Source organism: Clavelina lepadiformis, chromosome 2 (assembly GCF_947623445.1).
Source record: "Clavelina lepadiformis chromosome 2, kaClaLepa1.1, whole genome shotgun sequence".
In the NCBI taxonomy this organism is placed as follows: Eukaryota; Metazoa; Chordata; class Ascidiacea; order Aplousobranchia; family Clavelinidae; genus Clavelina; species Clavelina lepadiformis.
The window spans coordinates 1191390-1217437 of record NC_135241.1 but is presented as its reverse complement, the minus strand read 5'-3'; the positions used below and the strand labels follow the sequence as shown (position 1 = coordinate 1217437).

At 37.7% G+C, this 26048-nt stretch overlaps 5 protein-coding genes across 17 annotated transcripts; all 5 read left to right on the top strand.

Annotated features, from left to right (window-relative positions):
• The first annotated feature begins 604 nt into the window (after nt 1-604).
• On the top strand, nt 605-7724 carry LOC143445569 (run domain Beclin-1-interacting and cysteine-rich domain-containing protein-like). 10 transcript variants are annotated; one of them, XM_076944765.1, is made up of 20 exons: nt 605-1382; nt 1593-1758; nt 1895-2043; nt 2303-2427; nt 2621-2727; nt 3052-3112; nt 3396-4127; nt 4287-4367; nt 4447-4560; nt 4776-4870; nt 5041-5353; nt 5502-5562; nt 5737-5875; nt 5989-6184; nt 6293-6410; nt 6521-6641; nt 6759-6834; nt 6937-7100; nt 7312-7472; nt 7570-7724. In XM_076944765.1, exons 1-20 carry the CDS (start codon nt 1360-1362, stop codon nt 7601-7603), a joined length of 3036 nt encoding a protein of 1011 aa, XP_076800880.1. In that variant the 5' UTR covers nt 605-1359; the 3' UTR covers nt 7604-7724. The 10 variants fall into 10 exon arrangements, with proteins under 10 accessions (XP_076800880.1, XP_076800873.1, XP_076800879.1 ...); XM_076944758.1 differs by having other exon boundaries at nt 2306-2427; nt 5989-6410; XM_076944764.1 differs by having other exon boundaries at nt 3396-4025; nt 4450-4560; nt 5989-6410.
• Nucleotides 7725-9026: 1302 nt separating this feature from the next.
• On the top strand, nt 9027-15154 carry LOC143445567 (uncharacterized). Of its 3 annotated transcripts, none has more exons than XM_076944755.1 (3): nt 9027-9150; nt 11215-11349; nt 12376-15154. In XM_076944755.1, the coding sequence occupies exon 3, from the start codon at nt 12424-12426 to the stop codon at nt 14605-14607; it is 2184 nt and encodes a 727-aa protein (XP_076800870.1). In that variant the 5' UTR covers nt 9027-9150; nt 11215-11349; nt 12376-12423; the 3' UTR covers nt 14608-15154. The 3 variants fall into 3 exon arrangements, with proteins under 3 accessions (XP_076800870.1, XP_076800869.1, XP_076800868.1); XM_076944754.1 differs by lacking the exon at nt 9027-9150 and adding an exon at nt 10665-11145; XM_076944753.1 differs by lacking the exon at nt 9027-9150 and having other exon boundaries at nt 10665-11349.
• Nucleotides 15155-15159: 5 nt separating this feature from the next.
• Nucleotides 15160-16814, top strand: LOC143445568 (E3 ubiquitin-protein ligase RNF185-like). Its single transcript, XM_076944756.1, has 3 exons — nt 15160-15302; nt 15408-15594; nt 16178-16814. The coding sequence occupies exons 1-3, from the start codon at nt 15184-15186 to the stop codon at nt 16391-16393; spliced, it is 522 nt and encodes a 173-aa protein (XP_076800871.1). The 5' UTR covers nt 15160-15183; the 3' UTR covers nt 16394-16814.
• Nucleotides 16815-17711: 897 nt separating this feature from the next.
• On the top strand, nt 17712-19098 carry LOC143446450 (ADP/ATP translocase 3-like). The gene has a single exon (XM_076946081.1). It carries the CDS (start codon nt 17914-17916, stop codon nt 18823-18825), a length of 912 nt encoding a protein of 303 aa, XP_076802196.1. The 5' UTR covers nt 17712-17913; the 3' UTR covers nt 18826-19098.
• A 3072-nt stretch (nt 19099-22170) lies between these two features.
• LOC143445688 (E3 ubiquitin-protein ligase ZNF598-like) lies at nt 22171-25792 on the top strand. 2 transcript variants are annotated; one of them, XM_076944962.1, is made up of 2 exons: nt 22171-22542; nt 23043-25792. In XM_076944962.1, the coding sequence occupies exon 2, from the start codon at nt 23114-23116 to the stop codon at nt 25499-25501; it is 2388 nt and encodes a 795-aa protein (XP_076801077.1). In that variant the 5' UTR covers nt 22171-22542; nt 23043-23113; the 3' UTR covers nt 25502-25792. The 2 variants fall into 2 exon arrangements, with proteins under 2 accessions (XP_076801077.1, XP_076801076.1); XM_076944961.1 differs by having other exon boundaries at nt 22171-22875.
• Nucleotides 25793-26048: the final 256 nt, after the last annotated feature.

Here is a 26048-nt window from a genome sequence, read left to right as displayed (position 1 = left end):
TAGCGGTTGTATACGCTGAGCCGTGCTTATGTTAGGTGTGGCAACCTACTGCAAAGCTATCACTCACCGTTATTTTGTGTTAAATTTGAATAATTTACAACTTGGGTTTTGTGGTAAGAAGTATTGCCCGTTTTTTTCGCTTCATTATGAGAGCAGTCGCCGAAGTTACAATGAAGTATTAGGCGTACCCAGAAATGCAACCCGTGAGGAAATAAAGAAAGCCTACCTGCAAAAAGTAAAAGAATATCATCCAGATAAGCACCCGGATTGTCTGGAAAAACATGAAAAGATGAAGCAAATTAATGAGGCCTACAGCGCTTTGTATTCATCTTGTTCACGCAGGACTGGAGATGATACCAATGCGGACTTTTATGAGAGGGCAAGACACAGACCACCCCATCAAAGACGTTACAATTATAACTCCAGGCATTCAAATGCATATAAAAGTGCTTTAAGTGACTTATTTGTAATTTTATGCAGTAAATTCTTTTGGTTTCATAAAGTTTACAATTTCTTAAGCCCAAGAAAACCTTGGGAAGTTCAGCTGTTTATAGTTACTTTAATTGCTATTTCAATATTTCTTACTGATCGTTGTGTCATTTAAGCCAATTCATTTGGTGCTAAGCAAGACACATGATATTGTATCAACCAAATTTTGTTTAGTGCGGTGCCTGAGACAATACCCTGCCTGATAAAAAGTTTATTCATGAAAAATTCAGTTAACTATGCACAGGTTTGCTTACAAATTCAAATGTTGGCATTTTTTTATTGTAATTTTACGGTTATATCACAAGTTTTGCATTTCATAACAACAGTTTGTGTTGTACAATGAGTAGCACAGTTTTCATAAGAAATACTCCAAAGATTTAGATTTGACCGCAAAGTGTGCAAAAAAGCTGTGTATTTTATTGTATTTAAATAGGAAATGCTTGGTAGAGAATCAATGTTTCAAAATAAAAATGGCAAAGTAATTTTAAACATTTGTCGTTTAACTTTTTGCGAATATTGTTTCTGATATTAATGTCGTCATTGGCTATAACTTTATAAGGCACTTACAAACATTTTAGGGGCTGGTGTTGTACTGATGCTAAAACACATTTCATAAATGTATGATATAAGGTTCATGGATCAATTAAATTTCTTGCTTCAAGTCAGTTTTATTTTTGCCTGTTATACAGTGCATACTACTGGCAAATACTTAAAAGTGTTTTTTCTTCTTGACTTTGAAACAGAACAAGCTACATGGGTTTTCTTTTTTAAGGCTGATGTATTTTAAAAGTTAAACTAAGATTAAACGTAGAGCTGTTGATAGTTTTTTTTTCAATACATCTGATTTAAATCTTAGAATTATGACAAAGAATGGAAAACGTGGGAAAGCAAAGGTATATATTATTATAATAAGCAATTATTCTGGGATATCTCTTGAAGTTTGAATTGGTAATTTTGTAAACTACCATATGGAGTTAAAATAAGACAGTGCTGAAATTTGGTTGTTTGGTAACTCAGTGTATGAGTGGCTTAGTGTGACTCTATATATATGTTTTATACATGTATCATGTTTAGATATACCATATTTTATTTTTTTATGACAGTCCTCACAGATTTGAGGAAAAACTGACATGTTTTAATGAGTTTAAGTCAGTAGTGGAAAGAATAGTCAGTCAGCGTTCCTGCATTATCTGGTCAGTTCACGGTGGCTTGACTTCAGTTATAACTGCGGCTGATCTCATATTCAAGCACGGAAACAAATCCCATACTGTGAGATTTAAAATATATTTTAAAGCTACGTTGTAGGTTTAAAATGCTGTTGCTCAGATGTACTGCCGTGGTTTTTAATATCTGGATCTTTCTTGTCTGTTTAAATTTGTTGTGGTAATTTTCATTGAAAATTTAGGGTGTCTTGGGGCCGGTTGTCGATTATTGGTTATTTGTGCGGGGCTTGCGTTGGTTGGAACCCACTCTTGCCCCAGATATTGATTATCTTTCTAAGTTACCAGCTGCATCCCCTGGCAAACCCCAATTCAACAAAGTAAAACCAATCAGGTCAGAAGATACCGTGATTTATAAATGCACAGCAAAGTTGCTAGTATCATTTCTGGATTCGCTTACATAAAGCATTCTTACATTTATAAAGCAAATCTTTATTTCATTTGCCAATTGATAAGTCCTGCTTTTGTATCATATCTTTTTAAACTTTTTGAACATTTACCATATATACTCCCACAAATTGTCCAAGCGGTAACAGAAAACATAAACTATATATAACTTATTTTTGGACTTAAAATGTTCCAATATTTTTGAGCAGACCCCGAGTGCATTTCACCCATGGGCAGCAATGGTTAGAGAAGTCATTTAAAGACCAAAGTCTCTCTCGCCAGTTTAAAGTTCTGTTGTCAAACAAGAGCCATCTCAGTGAACACTACCATGGTTTGTATTAACTTACACTGCCTCAATTTGCAATGATAAAACTACTTTGATTGCTGACAATTTTTTTTGGCTATGTTCTGTAAGTTTGTTTTTTTTTTGATGTGCAAGCCTCTTTATACAGTATATAAAAAATTGAACAGATTATTTAATAACGTTTCCAACAAACAACTGAAAAATACTTCTGTTTGTTCAGATTGGGCTTATTTGTCTGACAACACTTTTGCTTCTGCAACTCTGGTCTGTATTCGGGCGTTGGAACAAAATTCATCTACTTTGCTTGCAAGAATACCGACACCCCTGGTACATAAATAACTTAGTCTACCGCATTTATTACAACACGACCATAGTGACCTTTAAAGTTTGACAAAGCTAACTCGATACTTTGGTTTCGTTATAGTTCACCAATCTTCTCATGTTAGCTATAATGTACTGTAACGTCATATATTAATTATAATAGAACAGTATATACATTATGCACTATGCCACTGGGACATTGTACATATTGTAATTGCATTTAGTCAATATGCGAGCCAATTGATGTGGAAACAGATGCATCCTGACTGATGGGATGAAGTTTGAATATGATTGATTAATTATTTAAGGAAACGATCTATTTCATTACAGTTAGGAAGGCGACGCACAACGAAACAGAACAGCAACCCACGTCTTCATCGAGCAGTTACATGTAAGCACAAGAATGAGTAGTGTTTACTTTAATCAGAAGTGGAAGTCTGTTCTATTATCAGAAATAGATGGTATTGCTGTGTAGTTATGATACAGTCACATCATTTACAATTATAAATAGCAAAGCCTGGAGATCTAATATATATATATGCAAAGTTTAATATCTGTGAAGCTAAATTTTGAATAAATGTTAAATGATATATTGGCAGAAAGTGAAGTTTAGAACATTACGAGCCTTCACTACATTATAAACTTATTTGAATTGATTTGTGTGCGTTGGACAGCAACATCTGATATTACAACAACACAAACACCTGAAAAGATTGATGAAAACCTACCCAGAAGCGAATCAGACCCAATTAATGCCGCGGTAGAATCTAGAACAATCCCCAGTAATGGGATATTGGCTGAGCGGGCTGAAGTGATGCAAAGCGTGAACCCAAATTTATCCGAAGACCCTCTCGGAAATTCTCCCGTTGTCATGGGGATGATGACATCATTACCAGGGTGTGTAGGAGGAAACGAATGGGTTTCAAAAGACAAAGAAGAACTTCGTCAAAAGTTGCTGTCACCGTGCAAGAAGAAATTATCATTTGATGCTGCGGAAGACAGAAAACCTTTGTTTTGTGACTCGGGTGAGAGCGACTGCGAACCCGATGACCTTGGTTTTCTCACGTCCGACATTTCACCTGACAAGACTTCTGCAAAGACTTATTACGTCACAATGGAGTCCAGCATACCTCACAATTTAATCAACACATTTACTACGAGAAAATTATCATTAATTCCGGAGGCTTCGAATTCAGCATCGGAATTTAAAGATCGAAGAAGTTTAAATTTGCCCGACATCGTGACTTCAACTGAATCAGCACGAACCGACTACCTGGATGTAAAGGAGAAGTTTGGTGAAAATGGTAACAACAGCACAAGGATTTTACAAATTGAAGAGCATGGTCCAATTAACGAAAAATCTTCATGCGAAACAGAGAAAAACGCTAATTCTTGTCAGTTTAAACGTTGGTTATATTATTAATTGGCATTCACTAATACCACAATACGCATATGTTCAACATTATTTGTGCATTAGTATATGTTAATTATTTACGTTTTTTTAGCAGTCACACTTGAAACATCTGTCCTGGTAAAAATATTTCAAATTTTTTATTATTTTACAGTGCCACAGGTAAAAGTTGCACAAAAATTTACTCACAGACGATCAAAATCGGAGCAGATAAAAGGGGTGAAAGTTATTGACGGTAAGCGACGTTATTTATGACACGAATATGTGGTTTTATGTTGAAAATTTCGCTTTAATAAAAGTTGTTTTGCTCTTAGAAGAAGCTGACAATAACTTAGCCAATTGCGATGATTTGAATGAAGTAGCAAATGTTCGCATAAAACCTTCCAGTTCTTTGCCATCTCTCAATGAAAGTCCTGATGTTTGTTACAGTGAGTGTGAAGTTTAAGGAATGTGATGTTATTATTTCTAGCTGGTTAAACGTAGTCTTTCCCTGCATGCTGCTTCTTTATCATGGTTAAATTTTTGTGAAAAGCAATCATTATGTCTGTACTGTATATAGTGATATATATATTTCTTACTTACACAATGCTGTGCCTTTTAGCATAGCTGCAATGCTTGTTAAAATATTTCACCGATGTTTCAGATGACATTGTGCCAACAAAGGCGCAGCCAAAATCACAAAGTTTAATGAGTTATTTGAGGAATCAGGATTTGGCCACCTGTGCTGATATTGACAAGGTGATTACAGTTCTCATATCTTCTCTAATGCCAATTAAATTAGCTGTTGCTATCAGGAGTGTTGGCATTTGTTTCGTTTTGCTTTACAACAATCTGTGGCGTAGTACAACCCACTCGACTTACATAGGTTTTAAGGTCTGGCTTGTGCAAAAAATTGCTCGTACTTGCAGGAAAATGCTCATTTCGACTTCAGTGATATGCTCATTGGTGCCATTGAGCAGATGAAATGCAAAATGCGCGACCACCAGACCTTAAACAAGACAGCAGGATCGTCCATGTTGGCTTCGAGAACTTCAACCCCAAGTCTAAGGTTGCCCGTGGACGAAACCGGTTCAAGTTATTCTCATCTCGGTGATGGGTTGATGACGCCAAGAAGTCAATTTTCGATTTCTGAAAGTTACCAATCACCGGTGGGAAGTTTCTTGTCCGACCCTTACCCTCAACATCTGGCATTTTCTGCCGCAGATCTTCCTCTTAGAACAGGTAGCTCTTTTTCTCTATTTTCCTTGAAACATTTTGAAATTAGCGCTATGGCTACTGTGCTTGGAGCAGTGATTTGATTGTTATGATTCAGTTATCACTTTGGCATTGGCATAATTTTTACTCTTGGTAATTGTTGTACTTTACACAGATCAAACGTTTAAAAGCGGAGTTGATTTTTGTGACGCTGAAAGCACAATCACCACAATGACGTAAGTTGGGTTTTGCATTACATATCAAAGTAGAAGTTTTACATATATTTTTGATTAACATTTGCCACTACTATGGAAGAACGGTATCTTAATGCTCATGAAAGATGTCTGCCTGTATCATATAGCAACAATATTAAACCATAATGTTTTTATATAATGCTACTTCTTATTCAGGGGAAGAAAATCAGTGGCGGAAAGTTTTCGAACTGCGGAATCAATTGCGATTGGTCTTTTACAAACGTTTTCTGATCAACGTCACGTGACAGAGAGAGAAGTTGATTGGTTGATTTCTGAAGACGACGTCCCGCAAAAAGTACAACTCCATCCAGTCCAAACACCCAATTTGTGTTAAAAATGTGTAAAGATTCCCTGCATCAAAAGTCGTGCAAGCCAATGTAGTGCTATCAGCTATTTTCTTTATCTCAGCTTCTTCCGCTCCCACGATCAACAGCGGTCGACCCGGATCAGGGTTTGGATGCCGGTATTCGTATCCGTGGCAACCAAACATGGGCGCCACCTCGTCCACAGATAATCTTAAAAGCGCCGATCAAGTTAAAAGTGAAACAGGCGATGATAAAGCAGAACTTTCTCTGTGCTGGATGTGGAAGTCGGGTTGAAAAGAGTCAGTCCTCGTCTTCTGAAGATATCTTCCGCTTTTTTTCAGATTTGAGCGCACTGATCCTTACTGTTACTCCTGTACGCAATATTATAATGTTTTCCTGCTATACAGATTATATGAAGCGATTCCGATACTGTGAATACACCGGGAAGTATTTTTGTACATGTTGCCACGACAACAAGCTATTCATTATACCAGCGTATATTCTTCACAAATTCGATTTTAACAAGTAAGCATCATTATCTAATTTGGGACGAACGTAGGCCTATTGTGATTAGTTTTAGTTGCTCTATTTGTGTATCTGAAACACTTTGCCAACTCAACGATCAAAATTTCTAGATACAAAGTATGCAACTTTAGTTATGACTGGCTTAATAAGATCAACTGCGAGCCACTGTTTAATATTAATGACGTGAATCCAGGACTATACAGAAAGTCAAAAGTGATGGCATCGATAAAAGTGAGAATAGCTTAATACATCTTAGCAATGTAAATAAAATCTTCACAATATGTGTGCGCACCGTTTTATCATGAACTAGCTCTGTATAGCACTTGATTTGAACGAGCGTGTGTTCAGGGACTCCGAGTGCAGCTTCTGTCACTGTACAAATATTTACAAACCTGCCATTTTGCGAAAGCGGACGATAACTCGGGCAAGTGGGATGGATTTCTGTATTAAATTATTTCATCAATCCAATCAAGTTTGATGTTATAAATCATGTGACGTGCTTAACAAATAGCAACGTTAATTATAGGAAACCTGTTTGAAGAAGTCCAGTCGCATTTCCTACCTCACTTTTTTGAAGAAGATCCTCACATTTATTCATTGGATGATTTTATGTCCTTAAAAAGCGGACAATTGCTTGATGATTTGAAGAAAACTGTGGACCTTGCTTCAGAACATGTTGTGTCATGCCAAGTCAGTTACTTTCTCTATTTTTGTAGACCCTAAGCAAAGGATAATAATTTAATAATGGAAATTGTCCGTTTTCACGTTGTTTAAGGTGGTAAAATATTGAATGCAGTGTAATATACAGCACCCACAAGATTGGTGCGATGAAGGTTGTAGGCTAGTTTGCAAGCCGCTATTAACTAACAGTAATCTTTGTGACGCAATTATTTTTCCTCAGTCTTGCCGGATGAAAGGTTTTATCTGTGAATTTTGTGGCTGTGAAGAAATCATTTTCCCTCATCAACCGTCTACTTCAACCTGTCCCCTATGCAACGCTTGCTTTCATAAGAAGTGTTACGTCTCCTCTGCTTGTCCGAGATGTACCAGACTGGTGAAGAGGTAGAAGTACACACGCTTGACACTTACTACGAGTTGTTACTGCACCTACTTATGCTATTGCTTAACGTGCAACTTTCTCATCACCTTTTTATTTCAGGAAGCAAATGCTGCAGAAAATTTCTGAAGAATAAACATGTTTTTAATCGTTTTTTATCAAAAGTGTTAATGAATTATGGTGCAATATATTTATTTTAAATGTGCCTTGTTTACTGCTGCTGCCTTATGACGTCAATAAACTGCAACATATTTGATTTAAGAGACGTTGTGTGTTTTTGCAATTGTAGCTTATGTAAGCTTTGTTTTAAACCTGACCATACTAAAAATATCCTTGTCAGAATAACACAATTAAAACAATCCTTTCGCGAATGGCATCTCTTTTGTGAGATTAAAAAAAAAACAACATGCTGTAATGTATGTGACATTGTAAAAATTGATACGTTAAGAGCCTATAAAGAGGCAAGTTTCTTAAAATTAAACCAAATTTAGCCATTTTTAAAAACAAAAATGTCTCCATGCGCTGGATCCCGAATTAGGAGCGCAACTTCAAAGACATAAAATTTATAATGAAGCTTTACCTGTTAGTGTTTAGAATTATGGTATTGCTATCCCCGAGTAGGCTATTTTGTATTGTATTGTTTATTTTTCACCATTAACTGTGCGAAGCGAAAGTTACGATGCTAACCGTTGTAGTTATAGCACAATAAAACACACAACTAACGAGCAGGAAAAAGTGGCAAAGCCCAAGGGCTTAAAACATACATAAAACATAGATAAAACATGCAGGATAGCAAAAATGCAATTTTGCTAAAATTAAACAAAATAAAGTTTAAGAAAAAATTAGCCCGCAGAATAAACAAAGGACATTATTTTGTGATCCAAAAAATGAGGTTTTATATTATTTTCGACCAACCTGACATCGTATTTGCTTAATGTTGTTGAATATGCGACAGAAACAGCAAATAAAATGTCAAACTGTGCATTTAGTTTTTTCATTTCGTCCAATACATGGAAATGGTGCCAATATCGGTGCCATACAAATGATACAATTGTGATGACTTACAAGGAGGACACTCAGGCAATTTTGTTCTTGGAAGAAAATTTGTTTTTATGTTGAATAAGAAATGTCCACTAAGTCTAAGCGTAAACGGATGTAAATTGGTATATTTTAATGTTGGCTTTACGGCATCAGGGTCGTGCTCTATCGGCTACATGCTCTCAAAAGACTTTTTATATTTTCTAAAAATGTTCATTGGCGCAAAAGCACGTCTGTAACATCTGGGTCATTTCATCTGTTGATAAAAGCATAGAGTACAAGAACGCTTTTAGTTACAATATTTTATAATAAAACCAACTTTTGTTTATCAGTATTTTTCTATTTTCTTTGCAATGCTAACCTTCACTTGTTCGAACATCGGTATTGGTGAACATTTTTACTTCAATGAACACAAATAATATAACAACAAACATTCAGGCAGGCCTCTAGTGATCTAGTCTGAAGCAAGTTGGGTTACGTTGCTGGAATAGTGGAGTACTGGAGTTGGTTCAGGAATTTATATAAATTAAGAATAGAATAGATCTAGTCTACCGAGTAAACTAGGTTTGCTCTTCACTATAGCTTACAGGGTTTACTAAACAAGTGCCCCACCAGATGACGTCAAAATTTGAGTAGCTGCTGGAGGTATAGTACAGTGCTTCTTAAACTTTTTTGGTTTTGTTCACCCCTAGCATCCATCTCCAGATTTCATTCACCCTTGTCCCATGATATGATAAAACTATCCCGTAGTTACAGCAACACAGTTCTGCCACGATAAATTTTCATTTTGAAAAAATTCGTCTAGCTTAGAAAAAATAAATTCCCCAGTAGTCTGCACACCAACCGGAAGGCAGAACAAGAAGTGTTCAACAATTTTCTTAACACTTTCGTCTGGAAACCGACAATAGACAATAAGTTGGGCATCGTTTTTAATATCTGTGGTTTCGTCCAACTGCAATGCAAAGCAGGGTGCTTCTTTCAGTTTAGCAATTAACTGCTGCTTGATATCTTCAGCAATCATGGAACCACGAACAGTCATTGTATCATTGGACAATGGTATTTGTTCCACTTTATCTACAGCTTGCTTTCCGCCATGACACAAATTTGCTACAATCTTCAAGCATGGTTTGATAACTGATTCAGCTTCGCTATATGGCTTCTTTTGTTGCATAAGCACATGCGCTATTTGAAAAGAAGAAAAAAGCAAAGGTTTTGTGTTGACTGAGGTGTTTCTAACCAATGATTTAAGACCACTCTGCTGCTTGTATAAGTAGTCGTGCAGGTTCTTGAAAAACTGCACAGACTTGTTTTGATGAATGGCGTGTTTGTTTTGCAAGTGATTGCATAGTTTTGAAGAAGCTAAACAGTTGTTGCGATATGTTGCACTACAAAACATGCATTGAGCAGATGGCGCAAGGCTGGTTTCTTCACTTTGGGGTAGAAAAAAAGCCATATTTGATATAATCATCATCCCATTTTCGTCTTTTCACTTTAGTATTCTCGTAACCAACTTTCCTCTTTGGAGTAGGTTTTTTTAACTCTAACGCAGATGCAGCTGGCCTTGGTTGCCTGTCTGGTTCAGTGTCATTAACTGCATGCACCGAAATTAAGTATTTTCTGAACATATTTCTGAGACATACTGCTGTTTTTTATCTAAAATTTATCAATAAGACCTTAGAGTCCGTTCTGTGATAGGCTATAAAAAAAGGTTGTTTTGGCTGGTCAGCCTAACTGGGCTACATATCTAGCTAAAACATGAATACTGCAAGTTTTCAACATTACTACTGAACTGGACAACCAATATCTAAAACTGCTGTAGATGTTTTCTAAAACTGCTGTAGATGACTGCAGTTTGTTGAGCGAGGAGATTGCTAGAACAATCGATAACAATGGCTATTCAAGTAGACAATATCCCTCGAGCTCTACAATGCCCATTCAGCGTCTTCCCGGCCTTTGTTAAGTAATTCGTTGTTTAAACCCTTCGTGACACACTGAGCACTATGTTTTTGCACTATTGCATCACTTCTGTTTGATCACCTGACGGTTCACCCTTATTCACCCCTTTTGGTTGGTTCACCCCTGCAAAAATTTTATTCACCCTGGGGTGAACCATTCACCCGATTTAGAAACACTGGTATAGTATACGAAGGCATCCTGTGGTTGTGCACTGGTATACTGTACCCCTTTTTTTAATGGGTCTATTGTACTTTTGCGCTCCGACTTCAAGGCCTAAATAGGAAGAAATTATGAGGGTATAGAAAAGGAATTATATGACGTAATTATTTCTCAATATTCGGCCCTAGTCCCGCTTAAGTGTAAAAAACATCAACTATTAGACCAGGGGTGTCCAACCTTTTTGGCCAAAGGGCCACATGTGATTTACGAATGATTGCGCGGGCCTCTTGAATGTTTACTGCTAATTTCTAATTAAAACCCTCACCCCAAAATTCTAATCTTAGAAAGAAATTGTGATGCAATAAAATTAACTTGAACAGTTGTGCACCCCTGACCTAGAGACTATAGTACATTATCTACCTATTTCTCTATTATCTATATTATCTATTATCTCTACTATCTTTTGCTCTGTAGTATAGGGCAATAGACAAAGAAAGCAAACAATAAATGCCAATTTCTCGGAATGTAAGTTCGCCATAAATTACGTAGGCGATTCAGTTGATAATATAAGTCATTTCGAAAAATATCTTGCAGGCCACTCAGAACCTTCCCGCGGGCCATGGGTTGGACACCTTTGTATTAGACTGAGTCCTTCTGAAAAACCTTTTCCTTTGTCAAACATTTGGGAGGAACGAAACCCCCTTTGCCTCCTTCTGGCTACACCCCTGGGTAGGTAATAAAAGCATTATCCTAGGTCTACTGTCATCGTCCATTACCACATTATGGCCATTTTTATTATGGTATTTGTGCCCCTTATTTGGTATGGTTGAGGTATGATGATCTCAAAGTGAAAATAGTTTTTGTACGACTAAACCCTGGCGATGATTCCTTGTCGCCCAGACTGCAGTGTTTGGCATAGGCACATTCAATACTGCATGCTTTTGGTGAGCTTCAGTGCCGGACTTAAGGTGCGTTACTTTACACGTAATGACTTTGACAGTACTTCTGTGCACTCAATTTTCAACTGATTGAAATATTGACTTTAAAGTCAAACTATGTACATTACTGTGTAATTTCGCACCTAAGTGTGACCTTCATTGCATCTGAGCATTTTTGCGAGTCATTTTTAGTTGTTTGGCGCACCCAAGGTCTTGCTGAAAACGGCCATACCGGTACTCTGCAGTCCGGCTTGTCACTCGATGCTCAGTAACCAAGTTAGCCTTTTTGCAAAGTCTAATTGTTACACATTTTTTATTTGTTTTTTTGAGTGTTGCATCATATTGTCCGAATATAGAACTGTTCACCAGATCCACTGAACAATCCAGTGTTTTAAACACTCGGCTGACAAGCCTACCAATACCATACCAAATATTTAATGTACACAAGTTTATGTGTAATAATACCTGGTCGCAGAAATATAAAATAGGGTTTCAAGTCTAATCCTGCATTGGTTTAGTCATGTCTGACCGCTCATATGTACGTCATACATGTTGATATGTATGTAGTTAATATAGTTTTTTGTAATTATTTTTACTTTTGTACTTTATCAATACTTTCATGTCAAGTTCGAAGTGCTTGTTCACCAAGTTGATCATGATTATATGCAGGATGCTTGAAATATATAATGAGTTGACAATCGGTAGACTATCGTAAGCTGTAGTAGTATAATATTACCATACACTGTATATTTAACGGTAATTTCAGAATATAAGCTGATTTGAAATTAATATATCATGTTTATTTCTATACCTATAGGACTCTTTGGTAATATGTGATAGTGTACGGGACACTTTGATCAACATAATGAGTCATCATATTGGTTTTGATGCGCCTTTGCCATCAGAGAAGAATTACACTGAACGCCAGACCAAGAAGAAAGATGCCGAAATTGCTTCAGCAAAAAAACGCGAAAGTAAAAAGTTAGATATTGACAATAAGCAAATGGAATGGAGACTCCATCAATTAAAACTGGCAATGGAGAAAGAGAAGGAAGAAAGAGGGAAGCAAACTTACATCTGGAAATCCGGCAAGGATGGTGCTTTGGAATCCCATGCCAGAAACATCCTGGGAAGAACTATTAAGCCTAGAAATTCTGCAAAATCTGAAGGCAAAAAAACAAAAAAGGGAGTGAAAGTGTTAATGGATGAACCACTAGATGTTCCGAAAAGAAAATCTCATTCAAAAGATTTGATCGCAAGATTAAAGAGTAATGGACCAGACAGTTTGCTACCGAAGGAAGAGAAATCCGCAAATCATCCACATGTTTACAATCAGAGCTGGATTTCCATATCATTAGATAAGTCAAATGATGAAGTGATGGAAATTCAAAGTGATTCTGATGGCAATCTTCCATTGGAGGTTTTACATGGACTTGCTCCAGCTTCTATCGGCCTTTATTTTGTGAAATATGCTCGAAAAAGATTGCTGTTGGCTGTTGATGGCAAAGTTCTTAAGCCAAAGACAGGCTGGGGGTCTGAAGTTTATTTCCCATATTTTGCAAACGTGTCCCCGCTACCGCCACAGATGGCCCCAGCTCCTCCTAGAAAACCTCGTCGTGAGAAGATGTCTCTTGAAGATCCTACAACACCAAAAGGAGGGCAGCTACTTCAAGGTTCATTTGACGAGGAACAAAATGCCAAAGCTTTTCAGCAAGCTGTGATAGAGTGGAGGAAAGGAAACTCACAGAAATCCCAACCGGCTTCTCAGGAATTATCCTCTGTAGCTTCTGTGGAAATGTCAGAGCATGTAGTGCAATCTGAACCAGTTGAAGTTAACGTCACATTCTCACAAACAACAACTTTGTCTTATATGGAACGATTGTTACTTAAAAAACATCGAGTCACTGAAATACCTCCCTTGCCAGGATCAAATGAAACACGACATGAAGACTCTGGAAACAATACTTCAGAGTTAACAGAGGAAGAAATTGAGGAAAGAGAGCGGTATAGGGAGCTCTTCACTCCTCAACCATCTCAGCATTCAGCAAACACAGTATCAAGCATAGATATGCATGAGCAGTTTTGCAGCATATCGGAAGTTGAAGCTCCTGTGTCACTACCACAGAATGGAAACTGGATGGAGTCTTTTGATGTAACAAACGAAACAGTTTGTTATGTTGATGAAGCCACTGATGAGGAAGACAATCACTTGAACTCTTCTTTTGTTACAAGTTCTAAAAATGATCACCTCAATATTTGTGATCTTGGTCAGCAATTCAGCCTTTCAAATGGAGTAAGCGAGCCTTCTATTCTTGACAAATATTCAACAAAGCTAGAGAATGAACATTTCAAACATGAAGAAGATGACAATAGAAGGATGCAAGATGAACACCACGGGTTCAATGATTCGCATCAATCTCTTGAAATTAACAATAACATTGTAAAGTTTATTGGAGAAATTCCACTAAATCCCGATGCTGTATATCAGCAGAGTTTAGGTGATTTCCACGCCACTATGAACTCTGAATGGGATGCTCTACAAAGCAAGCTTGATCAGCCAGCCCAGAATATATTGCTTTGCCATCAAGGCAATGCACAGTGGATGGCAGACCAGAGTATAGCAAGACATATAAGTCAAGATCATATTGCTGATGCAGAACTCCCAGAAGAAAGTAAAGATCCTTTTACTCGTCAAGAGCAAGATATTGAAAACCCTGTTACTCATCAAGAGCAAGATAATGAAGATGCCAAGACACTGAACCAGCTTGAATGGGAGTTAGCATCACAGACAGGGAATATCACAAGTGATGGAAGGATATCAAGGCTCATTGACGAATGGTCCTCCGATGAAGAGGATGTAGCTCTTGGAATTATAAATGATCCTGGGTTTGGCTCCGGCCTGTCCACTCCTGAACTTGACCACGTGAGCTTAGGTACAGGGTTGTCATGGAGGGGTGGAGGACAATCTGATGAGGATTTTCGTAAGATGGAAGACTTCATGCTCGGAGATGTGAACTCAGAGTCTGAAAGTGATGAAGACAACGTTTAATTTTATTAAAATTTCTTTTTTACCCTATTCTTACTGTTAGTGCTGCAGTTTTATAATATCAGGTTATACGCCACCTAAACGACCTGTTAGAGAAACTGGAATAAAACGTTTGAGTTTAAATTTAAAATTATTAAGTGGTGCTTGCTATTATGGAATTTTTGTCTAAATTTTAACTCACTAACATTTCAGCCAGTTTAAAGATAACTGTTCAACTTTCATATATTTTTATACTGTAATGTCTTAATTTAATTTTATATTGTAAGGAAACTGATTGTTTTGTTGTTTTCAGTCAAAACAATTGTATTACATTGTTCAATGTCATTCTGCTAATGCTGTGATGTTTTAAACGCATTGCTCTCTGTTTCTGTGTAAAAATACCAGTAGTTTTTAATGATTCTGACGATTATCATCTTTAACTACTGAACTTGCTGTGAACTTTTGTACTTCGTTATACCACTGTATATATATATTCCTGGTAGTGTTCCTTCAACTATGTTTAGTAGAGTATATCACTATATATATTCAAGTTATATGATTGTTTTTTAGATTTGTTGTTATATAAGTTTATGAGCTGAGATGACGGATGAACCCGGCACATCAAACAGTAGTCAGCCATCATCAACACAGTTTGAATGTAACATCTGCCTTGACACAGCGAAAGATGCCGTGATTAGCTACTGTGGTCACTTGTTTTGGTAAGAAAATGTAGAAGCATTGTTCTTTTTAGCTGTTCGTTAAAATTTCATTGGTCCAGACTTTCGTAGTCTTTTAAGACGGTCTAACGACCTAGTTTGATTCAGCTGGCCATGCCTCCACCAATGGTTGGAAACTCGCCCAAATCGTCAAGAATGTCCAGTCTGTAAAGCCGGGATAGGGAAGGACAAGGTGGTGCCCTTATATGGAAGAGGGAGCTCGAATAATGTCGATCCAAGAGAAAAACTCCCACCAAGACCGCAAGCACAACGTCCTGCTGCAGAGAATCGTAATGTAAGCATAAAGTGTAATTAAGTAGTGGACCTTCAAAACCAAACATTAATTAGCTTTTGACTCGATTGATGAATCTACCAATTTACCTGACTTTCAACATACTTGATATAGTGATGAACCAGCCAACATGAAAGCATTGTGACAAGCCATGGGTTGTAATTTTGTGTGTTATCTACATAATTTACATGAAACATTATTATGTTATCGACATTCAGTTCAAAACCTAACAATAACTAGCTGTTTATTTGACTGATGAAGCTTGTTGCTTAAGTGACGATTGCTCCTGTTTGTTTGATGAGCTTGTTGCTCCTGTCTTTCGTCATGGTTGAACATCGTTGTTGCATAATTTACAATGACCAATTAGCTAATATAAAAATATACTGACAAGTGACAAGCAATGTGCTGTAAACCGTTTTTTATGAGCAAGACTTTGATTACATGTCACATATTTTAATCGTTCAAATGCAAATCATGGTGGTTGGCCATTCTAATAGGTCGGTCGAATCAAGGTTCCTTTTACAAATGTTTACAAAATTTACGTTTTACGCTACAAACAAAATAGTATTTGTTGGATTTTTTGCAGATGGGTTGGAATGGGTTAAATCTTGGCGACGGGTTCCAGATGTCGTTTGGAATCGGTGCATTTCCTTTCGGTTTCTTTGGGTCAATGTTCAACGTTAATGATGGCAGACCAAGAACACCGCCTCCTGACACTCCACAGTATCAGGATGAGCAAGTGATCTCTAAAGTCTTTCTCTTCGTCGCCATATTTATGATGTTTTGGCTTTTCGTATCATAAATTTCAGTTTTCTTGCTTTCTGATATGCAAAAAAATAGCCAGGCCCATTGGCTGCCATTGTAGTTGCGATAAGATGTGTTAATAACGATTGCTGTAGAAATGTTTGCTGCAATATCTTTTTGCTTTTATTTTTGCAACATCACACGTTGTGGTTTGGATCTTGTTGCAACTATTAACATGATATTTCAACGTATGTATGATGAAGTTATGCGTTTAATCTTATAAGAGTGTTTCGTGTGTATTGTACTTGTGTTGTGAGTTTGCAAATATTTAAAAAATATTGTCTTGTGAAATTGTATATCTTCGCTATAAAAGTCTCTAGTGAGTTTTTTTCTTCATCAATTCTGCTCTTTCTAAAGTAATGCATTTTATTTCTACATTAGTTTTATCAAAGTTTGAAATAAAACCGATTAAGGATGAATGAACCTCTGTCAACCGACACAGAGTCCAGAAAAGATTCAACATCTAATGGCGCACATAGGCTGCATGTTTTTTTTGAGCAAATAAAATTTGGAAATTGAGGCTGGGTTATGCTTAGCTGTAGCCTATCATTTGCTGAAATTATAATTGTATAAAGAATGTATAAGAAAATTAAACTCAATACAATAATACTAAAATCACTCACGAAAAAAATAAGAAAATATTAGGCTATTACGGTTATATTTTCACAAAAAATCGGACTGGGTATTCTTATAAACGTTATGTTAAAAAAGAAAAGCATGTAGCGCTACTCATACTTCGCTTAACTCGCTGCTTATTTACCTAAGAGTGAAAGTTGAGCAGAAGTGATTTTCCAATTAGCATATTTCACGATGGTAGGGAAATGATTGCACACTAGAAAGGTTACATATTATTAAGCTTATGTGAAATTAAGTTTTGTGTGAAGTACTTTGAAGTGTTACATTTAGTCGTAAAAATGTATTGCTTTAGACCGGCAAAGAGAATAACAAATTTTCAAGTTGAAAGAATTTGGGTTGATCTGGGTAAATTCATCCACCTCCAATTGATATAATAAAGGAAAATCTTTTTCTTACATCACAAATCATCAAATTTCAGAACTTCTTAATCATTCGTTTACAAATATTCGCTTGAGTATTTTTTTCAAATCACAACGGCTGTGAAACTTTTTTTATACCATGCGGATTTTTATGTTTCTATGACAGTATTATGACGTGGCAGTAAAATTACCTAGCAACAAAAACAGAATTGGAAAAAGCATTTGTGAATTATTAATAACGTTTATTTTCTCATAAACATTAATTTTTGGTTACTATGTCACTTGTGGAACAGTTATATTAAAAAATTTAGCCCTCCGCTTATCTAAGTCTTCAAGTAGAAAATCATATTTAAAGTATGAACTTTGACCCTCTGACTTTGTTACATACGGGACATTTAGAGGTGAGATCGAAGCTATAAAGGCCATTTGGTTCTAGGTTGTAAGCGGTTGCAGATCCGATTTAATCGTGGTAAATTTGTGGCAGAAGTTTGTTTCTAACAGCAGTTATATACAACAAGACAAGATGCCTTTCAACTTAACTAACTTCCTTCAAGATCTTGCAGTTGGTGGCACTGCAGCAGCTATTTCGAAAACTATTGTAGCCCCAATTGAAAGAGTCAAGCTTCTTCTGCAAGTACAAGCAGCCTCAAAGCAAATCGCAGTTGAAGATCAATACAAGGGTATCGTCGATTGCTTTGTCAGAATTCCCAGGGAACAAGGTGCGCTTTCATTCTGGCGTGGAAATCTTGCCAATGTCATCCGTTATTTCCCCACCCAGGCGCTTAACTTTGCTTTCAAAGACACTTACAAGCAGATTTTCTTAGCCGGTGTGGACAAGAAGAAGCAGTTTGGGCGGTATTTCCTTGGCAATTTGGCATCTGGTGGTGCTGCCGGTGCTACTGGTTTGTGTTTTGTGTATCCTTTGGATTTTGCCCGAACAAGGTTAGCCGCTGATGTGGGAAGCGGAAAGTCAAGAGAATTTTCTGGTCTTGGAAACTGCATTTCTACAATTGTCAAACGTGATGGTGTTCGGGGTCTTTATCAAGGTTTCCTCGTTTCCATCCAAGGTATCATTGTGTACCGTGCCGCCTACTTTGGGACCTACGATACCGTAAAAGGCATGCTGCCAGATCCTAAAAATACACCCATTATTGTCAGTTTCTTAATTGCCCAGTGCGTCACCACTGGTTCCGGTATTGTGTCGTATCCATTTGACACTGTCCGAAGACGTATGATGATGCAGTCTGGCCGAGGAGCAGAAGAACGTATGTACAAGGGAACGATCGATTGCTGGAAGAAGATCTACCAGCAGGAAGGCGGCAAGGCTTTCTTCAAGGGAGCTTTCTCCAACGTCCTGAGAGGCACAGGTGGTGCTTTGGTGCTCGTCTTGTACGACGAGTTGAAAAGCTTGTTCTTCGGAAAATCCATTCACTAATATCAGACATCAGCGACAACACTGGACTCTTTAGGTTAAGTTCTTTTTCTTTCTAGGAAATTTCTAATTTCATTAGCATCACGATTTACTATGCCAAGATAGTTTTCATAATGATTGATCACAAATAAGGGCGGCAAGGACTTTATTTTGTTACGAATTCATATTTATAAGCATTGGAAGAGTATATCGCCCTGTTTTACAGCGTTAACATGTTTGCTTTAATGTCGTGTTTTCACTTCAGTTATTAAAACGAATACAAAATGTAAAGGGAAATTTATGTTGTGTACTATCTTAACATAGTTAAAAAAATCCAAGTATTAGGCGTTGAACAAACGAGCACTGTTTGGTTGGAATCCGCGCAGTATGTACTCTACTACACAGTGGTAGTTGCGAACAAAGAGGAAAGGACACGGCAACCTTTTGTTGACCAATCCCCCAAGGACAAAAGTTTGAATGTTAATCATTTATTGATCTATCAATCTCGCGATACACCTCGATTCTTATTGGCTTTGCAGCCGGCTTTAAATTTGCGTAGTGCCGCGATAAATTAATGACTGACGTCGGCAGAGTCGAGTTGCATTACATCCGGTTATTGCGTCTTATGGTATGTCACTTCCGCATGTACAGATTTACGTGGCGTAAGAACGACAAAGTTGCTTACAGGGGCGATTTCCTCTCACAGACAGTTGAATATGGAGCTATAATAACTTATTCTACACGAAGAGCGGTTTCCAAATTTGAAACACGTTTGGTTCGACGTGTTATTAGAACGGATAGCTTCACGCAATGGCCTGCAGCTGAGTATATGATTGTATCTTTCAATCAACCAAAAAACTGCTGGACAACGCGCACACTGGCAAGAGTTACGAATGCGGCATGAAATTTGCAAAACGTATGACACTTATAAGATGATGATATGATTGTAGAGTGTACATGTAGACATATAGCAAAAAAATACGAACTCTTGGGCACATGAATAGCATAAAACGTGATTGACCAAACCAGCCATATGGTGGTCCAATGTGATTGTTTTTGTCTTCGATTTGCATAGATAATCAAATTTAGCGAAAGTGAGGTGAAGGTCACATTGTGTGACAGTTTTCGATCAATCAGCATTCTTGTAGCTTGGACGTTGGTCAAAAGATCTTTATGCCATCTTACACGCTTTTTAAATCGATTTCTACGTCATATCATGGCATAAGCATAAGCGTGTCGCAACTTATACAGAAAGCGTTGTTTGGAAAATCGTTCATGCTGGCATGACACAAAAACAAAGCTTAACGCAGTGGTGAAAACAACATAAGTTTGACGTAATAAAAATATAAAATCGCCAATGACGTAATCGACGGAACAGAACGTCCAAGGTCACAGCTATCAACATTTCAATCAAGAATCGATCTGGGATTTCAGAGGTTTGTGACAATGTCATTTACAGTGGTGATTTCTAACGCCTCCTACTATTCTAAATGGAAGTTACATATAAAGACAGACATTTCACTGACGTGCTAATTTGTGTATATTCAACAACACATGTGTGAGGTAACCCGTGAAACATACGGTAAAAGCGTGAATTGTTTTCAACACCTTAACGCAACCTCGATTATCATCGTGTCTGACTCCTCCAGGAGGCTTATTGATTAGAAAATGTATGACACGGCGGGCATTAAGCCAAGCCTGAATTAAAAACACTAGACTCAAGTTTAACTTTTAACCTTTGCAGCAGAGGTAGTCCTAGCCTGACGTTGACTAACCAAAGAGATGTGGTCTAATTCAAACCTCAGAGGATATAAACAATTGTGCGTTTATCAAGTGTTATGTGGAAGTAACTTCTCATTTGTGGTACCAATTATAGCTTAATTGTAGTGACAAACGGGGCCCTACAAGTTTAAATGTCTCTGTTTGGTGGACACAGTCTCGCTGTAGGAATGTGCCACATTGAAAAAGGTTCGGAACGATGAGAATACAAATAAGAGACATAGGTATTCGTGCGAATCGAAATCTGCTAGCTTCACTCATTGCAATTTTTTATAGTTACTGACAAGCAAGCCTATCATCCTTAAAAGCTGTCACCTTGTTAGTGAATAATGTCGGCTCGGTAGTCGAGTGGTTCAAGCGCTAGCCTCGCAGTAATTGCGGCTCGTGTTTCGTGGCGCTTCACCGTTGTAATGCCATTGGGCAAGGCATTAAGAACACTTGCTTCTGTTCAGTGGACCTAGTGGATCGTTCTAAATTCGGGTAACGGTCTGCTGTATAAAAACACAACAACCAAAATAAAAAATGTGTGACAATCGTAACTTGCTCAAAAGCTAACCAGGGCTCGAGCGATGAGGAATTTAAGTCATTCAAAGACTTTCCATAGTCCGATAAACAAGAAATTAACTGTAGGCTACATGAAGCAAATGATTGAAGTTTGCTTCAATGCTGTACATCAGTGAATGGGAAAAGAAAACCCACCGTAAAACCCCATCCCGGGTAGGAACCTTGATTGACTTGACTTGACTCGAGTTACAGTTTAAATTGAATAGACTTGACTCGAGTCACAACTCAAATTAATCCGACTTGACTAGAGTTAGTAAAATTTGCTTGGTAAAAACTCCGATTGCAGTATACGCAAAAATTCACTCGATAACTTGTGTTGTTGTTGAAGGTTCGACGAAACTTTTTCCGGCAAAAAGGAAAAAAGCCTGCCAGTTGCGACGATATTTTGCCTGTGACGAGACCCCATGAAATTAATTACCTATAAGTTAATTTAATTAATGCTCTTGGTTTCATGCCTGAAGTTTCGTATTGCTTTAAATATAAGTCACCACCTACATCTTTTCCTTGTGCTACTCGCATTCGAGGAACTGGTATTCTGCCACTAAGGCCTAACGCCGCCCTAACATAATGAAATTTTAACGTTCAAATTTGTGGCTTAAGCTTATACCCTAATGCGGAACTGTTTTTATGAAAATTTACTTGTATGAAGTGTTATACCATATAGATTATACGATATATCTTCCATACATAAAGCGGATCTTTGGCAACCATTTTTTGCACGCGGCTATAGTCAAAAGTGAGCTTTACCTGATTTCTGATGTAATCCGAGTGGCGATTGGAACCATTGATACGATGAGGAGTTGTGTGCTGAAACAATTTTGTTAATAAATAATCCATGCCATTATAAAATAAAATTTTACATGTACATTTCTTTCAGCGAAGATGATGATTGGTGACATATCTTTGCTGAATCACGTCAGTTGCCGACGTTGCATGGAGATTGCGTAACACCATAGACATCTTGATCAAATGCGGGGCTCGAGCGGTGAGGAGTCATCCATCATGATCGCCTAATTTTTGTTTCAAGTTGTGACTTTCCCCAATTCTGATGCCATGTGATCGTGATGTGACCACAACGGATGCAAATTTTCCAAAACTTATTGGCATATTTGTATTGTATTGTTTGTTTTTCGCCATTAATTGTGCGGAGCGAAAGTTAAGATACCAACCGTTGTAGTTGTAGCACAATGAAACGTCAGCATAGCGAATGAGACAAAAGTGACACGCGTGCACGACTTATTTTGAGTCATTTGTCTGTTGTCATTGATTGGTTAACAAGTGGTACAAAGTAGGCAATATAGCTTGTCTAACCGTCTGTTCTACGTTTTGCAAAGTTGTGGCATCACATGACGTCATAGAATTATCAGCCTACCCTGGATTTTCAAACGTTTGACACCCGTGGGTATTTTTCTTTAATCTTTGTAATTCAAAAAAACGCTATTTGAAACAGTATCTTCAGATGTTGGATTCCACCATATACAAATATTTAAAAAGGCAGTGGCTAATATTCAAAAAGACAGTGTCTATATACCCATTTTAAAGGTTAATTTGGGCAGTGGGCTGGGAGCATAATTTAGCTGACTTGTGAAAATAATTAAATTCATCTAAAAATATAACAACTATATATTATAGAAATTTTATGATTATAGCTTACCATAATGCAATTATAACCTACCGAATTATGCCGGGACCATAAGTTAACCACTACAATGATTACTATATGCTGCTGACGTAAGATAATCTGTAAATTCTACATTCGGCACATTTTTGTATCATCGTAATTTATAATTACATTACATAGACAGTAGACCCTTTATATACTAGTGTCTTTTGCTATATACTAGTTTATATGAGTAAATGGCTGTTAACTTGCTCATAATATTATTTTGTATGATTAGCTGAACAAGAATACCTTGACGGGCGTAGTAAATGGTTGAAGTGACAATTTTGTGCTATTCATCGACAAAAGATGCCAAACAGTGAACAAGAAATAAAACCGAAGACACAAAGGGCGAGACGATCAAAAACCCCACGCACTCGGCAACGACACAGTGAAAGTGAAGGGGACGGATCTTGTGTTGTTTGCGCCAATCCGATTGAGATCTACGCAGTGGGTCATTGCAACCATTACATATGCTTCAAATGCTCAACCAAAATCCGACTTCTCTGTGATGAAACTGTCTGTCCAGTTTGTCGCAAGGAGATGAAGAAAGTTATCTTCACAAAGAAGAAACAAACATTTGAAACACTCACTGTCTTAAAACTGGTGAAAGACACTGACTATGACGTTGGGATTTATTTTGCCGATCTTGCTATCGTTAGGGGTTACAGAAAGATGCTGGAGCACAAATGTCCCATCTGTGTCGATCGTGCTGCGGAGGAGTCCTTTGAAAAGCTGAAAATCCACTTGAGAAAAGAGCACACTCTCTTCTACTGCGAAATATGCTTGGATAATAACAATAACTTTACAAACGAGTGTAAGGTGTACAGCCGAAAAGATCTGGCAAGACACAGAAGAAGTGGTGACCCCGATGATACCTCCCACCGTGGACATCCGCTCTGTCAGTACTGTGATATTAGGTACTTGGACGATGATAAACTTTTCCACCATTTGAGGACACATCACTACTACTGCCATATATGTGATGCAGGAGACAATTATGAGTTTTACGGGACTTACCCTGACTTAAGAAAACATTTTAAGTCCGATCATTTTCTTTGTGAGAAGGATGCTTGCGCTGAGGAGGAATTTACCTCAGTGTTTTCGACGGAACTTGATTTTAAGGCTCATTGTGCAACAGCGCATAGAGATAGCAAATCAAAATTACAGCAGCGCATGGACCGACAGATCGACTTAGGGTTCCAATATTCTCGTCGAGATGCACCCCCAAGACGGGGCAGAGGAAGAGGACGTTCTGATGAACCCACAAGACCAAGGAGAAACCGACGTGAAGGAGATTCTAATTTTGCCAATGCATTTGAGCGAGAATCTGATTTGGAAAAGGCGATTGCACTGTCCAAGGAAGAAGCAGAGAAAGCAAAAAAGGATAAGGTTGTTGAAAGCAGCAACACTTTGAAGCCAAACTCGACTGAACCTGCCACACAAGTTGAAACTGAACGGGCATCATTATTTAACAAGTCGGCAGATTTCCCAGTACTATTCACAGATGAGGCTGCAGCTGACCAACCATTGCAGACAAAAGATATAAAACCTCAGCCCCCAGATGTATCTAAGGAAAGTTGCCCCAACATCATCTCAAACTGGAATAAACAATTAAACGCTCCAACTTCGCTTTTAACACATCAGGATTTTCCGTCGCTTTCTTCAGATCCTAGCTCTTCTAACAACGGAATTCCACCCTGGAGACAACCGACAAATGTGAAAAAACCATCAGCATCAACTCAGCAAGCAAAGTCTCTTACTAACCTTAAACCAAAACCTACCAGCAGCTCTCAACCAGCCAAAAACAAAGCTAAGCATCCCTTGAAAACTGAGGAGGATTTTCCTGCTCTAAATCCGACCAATGTTATGCTTGTTGGTCGCGGAACAAGCAAACATATGGAAGCTTTCCAGAGCTTCTCAAGTGGACAAGCGAGCAGCGTAAAATTGGTCAAAAATGTGGAAGTACCAGAAAACAAGAGATCTCACAATGAAGCTTTCATCAATTTGCAAAATGATTTTCCGTCTTTGCTTTCACTGGCTCCAAAAAGCTCTCTTGCCCCACCCCCTGGTTTTGAAAAGATTAAACCGAAGCCCACTAAGAAGCAGCAGAAAGTTGCCACAGCACCTAAGTTATTAAGCGTAAATACAGCAACAATACAGCATTCCAACAACAATGGTTTGGATTTTCCAGAGTTGCCATCAACCGTTGGTGGTGATGCTAAAGTTCGTGCTCCTCCAGGGTTTGCTCAGATTCCTGCAAAAAATGCAAACGGAAAGAAGACTCAGCAAAGTTCAAACCATTCTTCAAAGTCCAATTTCGTTGTAAAAGAAAAGGACTTCCCTGGTTTGCCAGTGAAAAGTAAGAAGGTCGTTGGTTTTTCGAGTGAATCGTTGCAATCTGTGGGGACCACTTTATCATTTAACCCCGTCCAAACACCATCTAATGATAGCACAGAAACAAAACCAACTCCAGGGGAATCTTCCTCCAAACCTAAGAATAAAAAGAAACAGAAAGGTTTCACCTCAAGCAACCCAAATCTAGACTTTCCTGGCTTACCGAGTCATCCCGTTCCAAGTCAAACTCACCAGAATTGGGATATAAGCGACAAGCCTCAGTATGAGCAACAGACTGAGGAATTGCCGGTTGGAACTAGTTTAAATTTGGCCAATGTATTTGATTTTCCATCTTTATAGATGGGCACGTTTGAAACAAAATTGGCTAGGGTTGCAATGGCATTTATTTTATTTCAAGAAGCATTTACTTTTGTTCATAAATATCTCATAATAGACAAAACATAGTCAGTGCTTCTTGGGCGGATTATGCATTTCAAATTTTCCCCCAAAGTGATTTACTCCCATCCCTGTCTATAGAACTGCTTTGTGGTTTGTGCAATGTTTTTGTTTGTGGGAAAATTAATTTTTAGCAGTGCTATGTTTGTCTGGAAAGCTGTGTTTTTAATTTAGAAAAAAAATTATTTATCTTGAGTCGTTGTTAAGGATATAGGATGACATTTAAGGACTAATTTTTATTCTTAATACCTCTACACTGGTGTAAAAATACAAAACAAAAGTTAATTCAAGATTGCGCCGAGGTTAGGTTATGTATAGAAATCATTTCAACACATCCAGTCCAACTGGCATGTATGTAAACCAGTGAAGATGAGTTAATTTTTACCTCCAAGATTAATAGAGTTTATGATACCTGCATAAACACAGACGCTAGGAATGGGTGATGACCAAA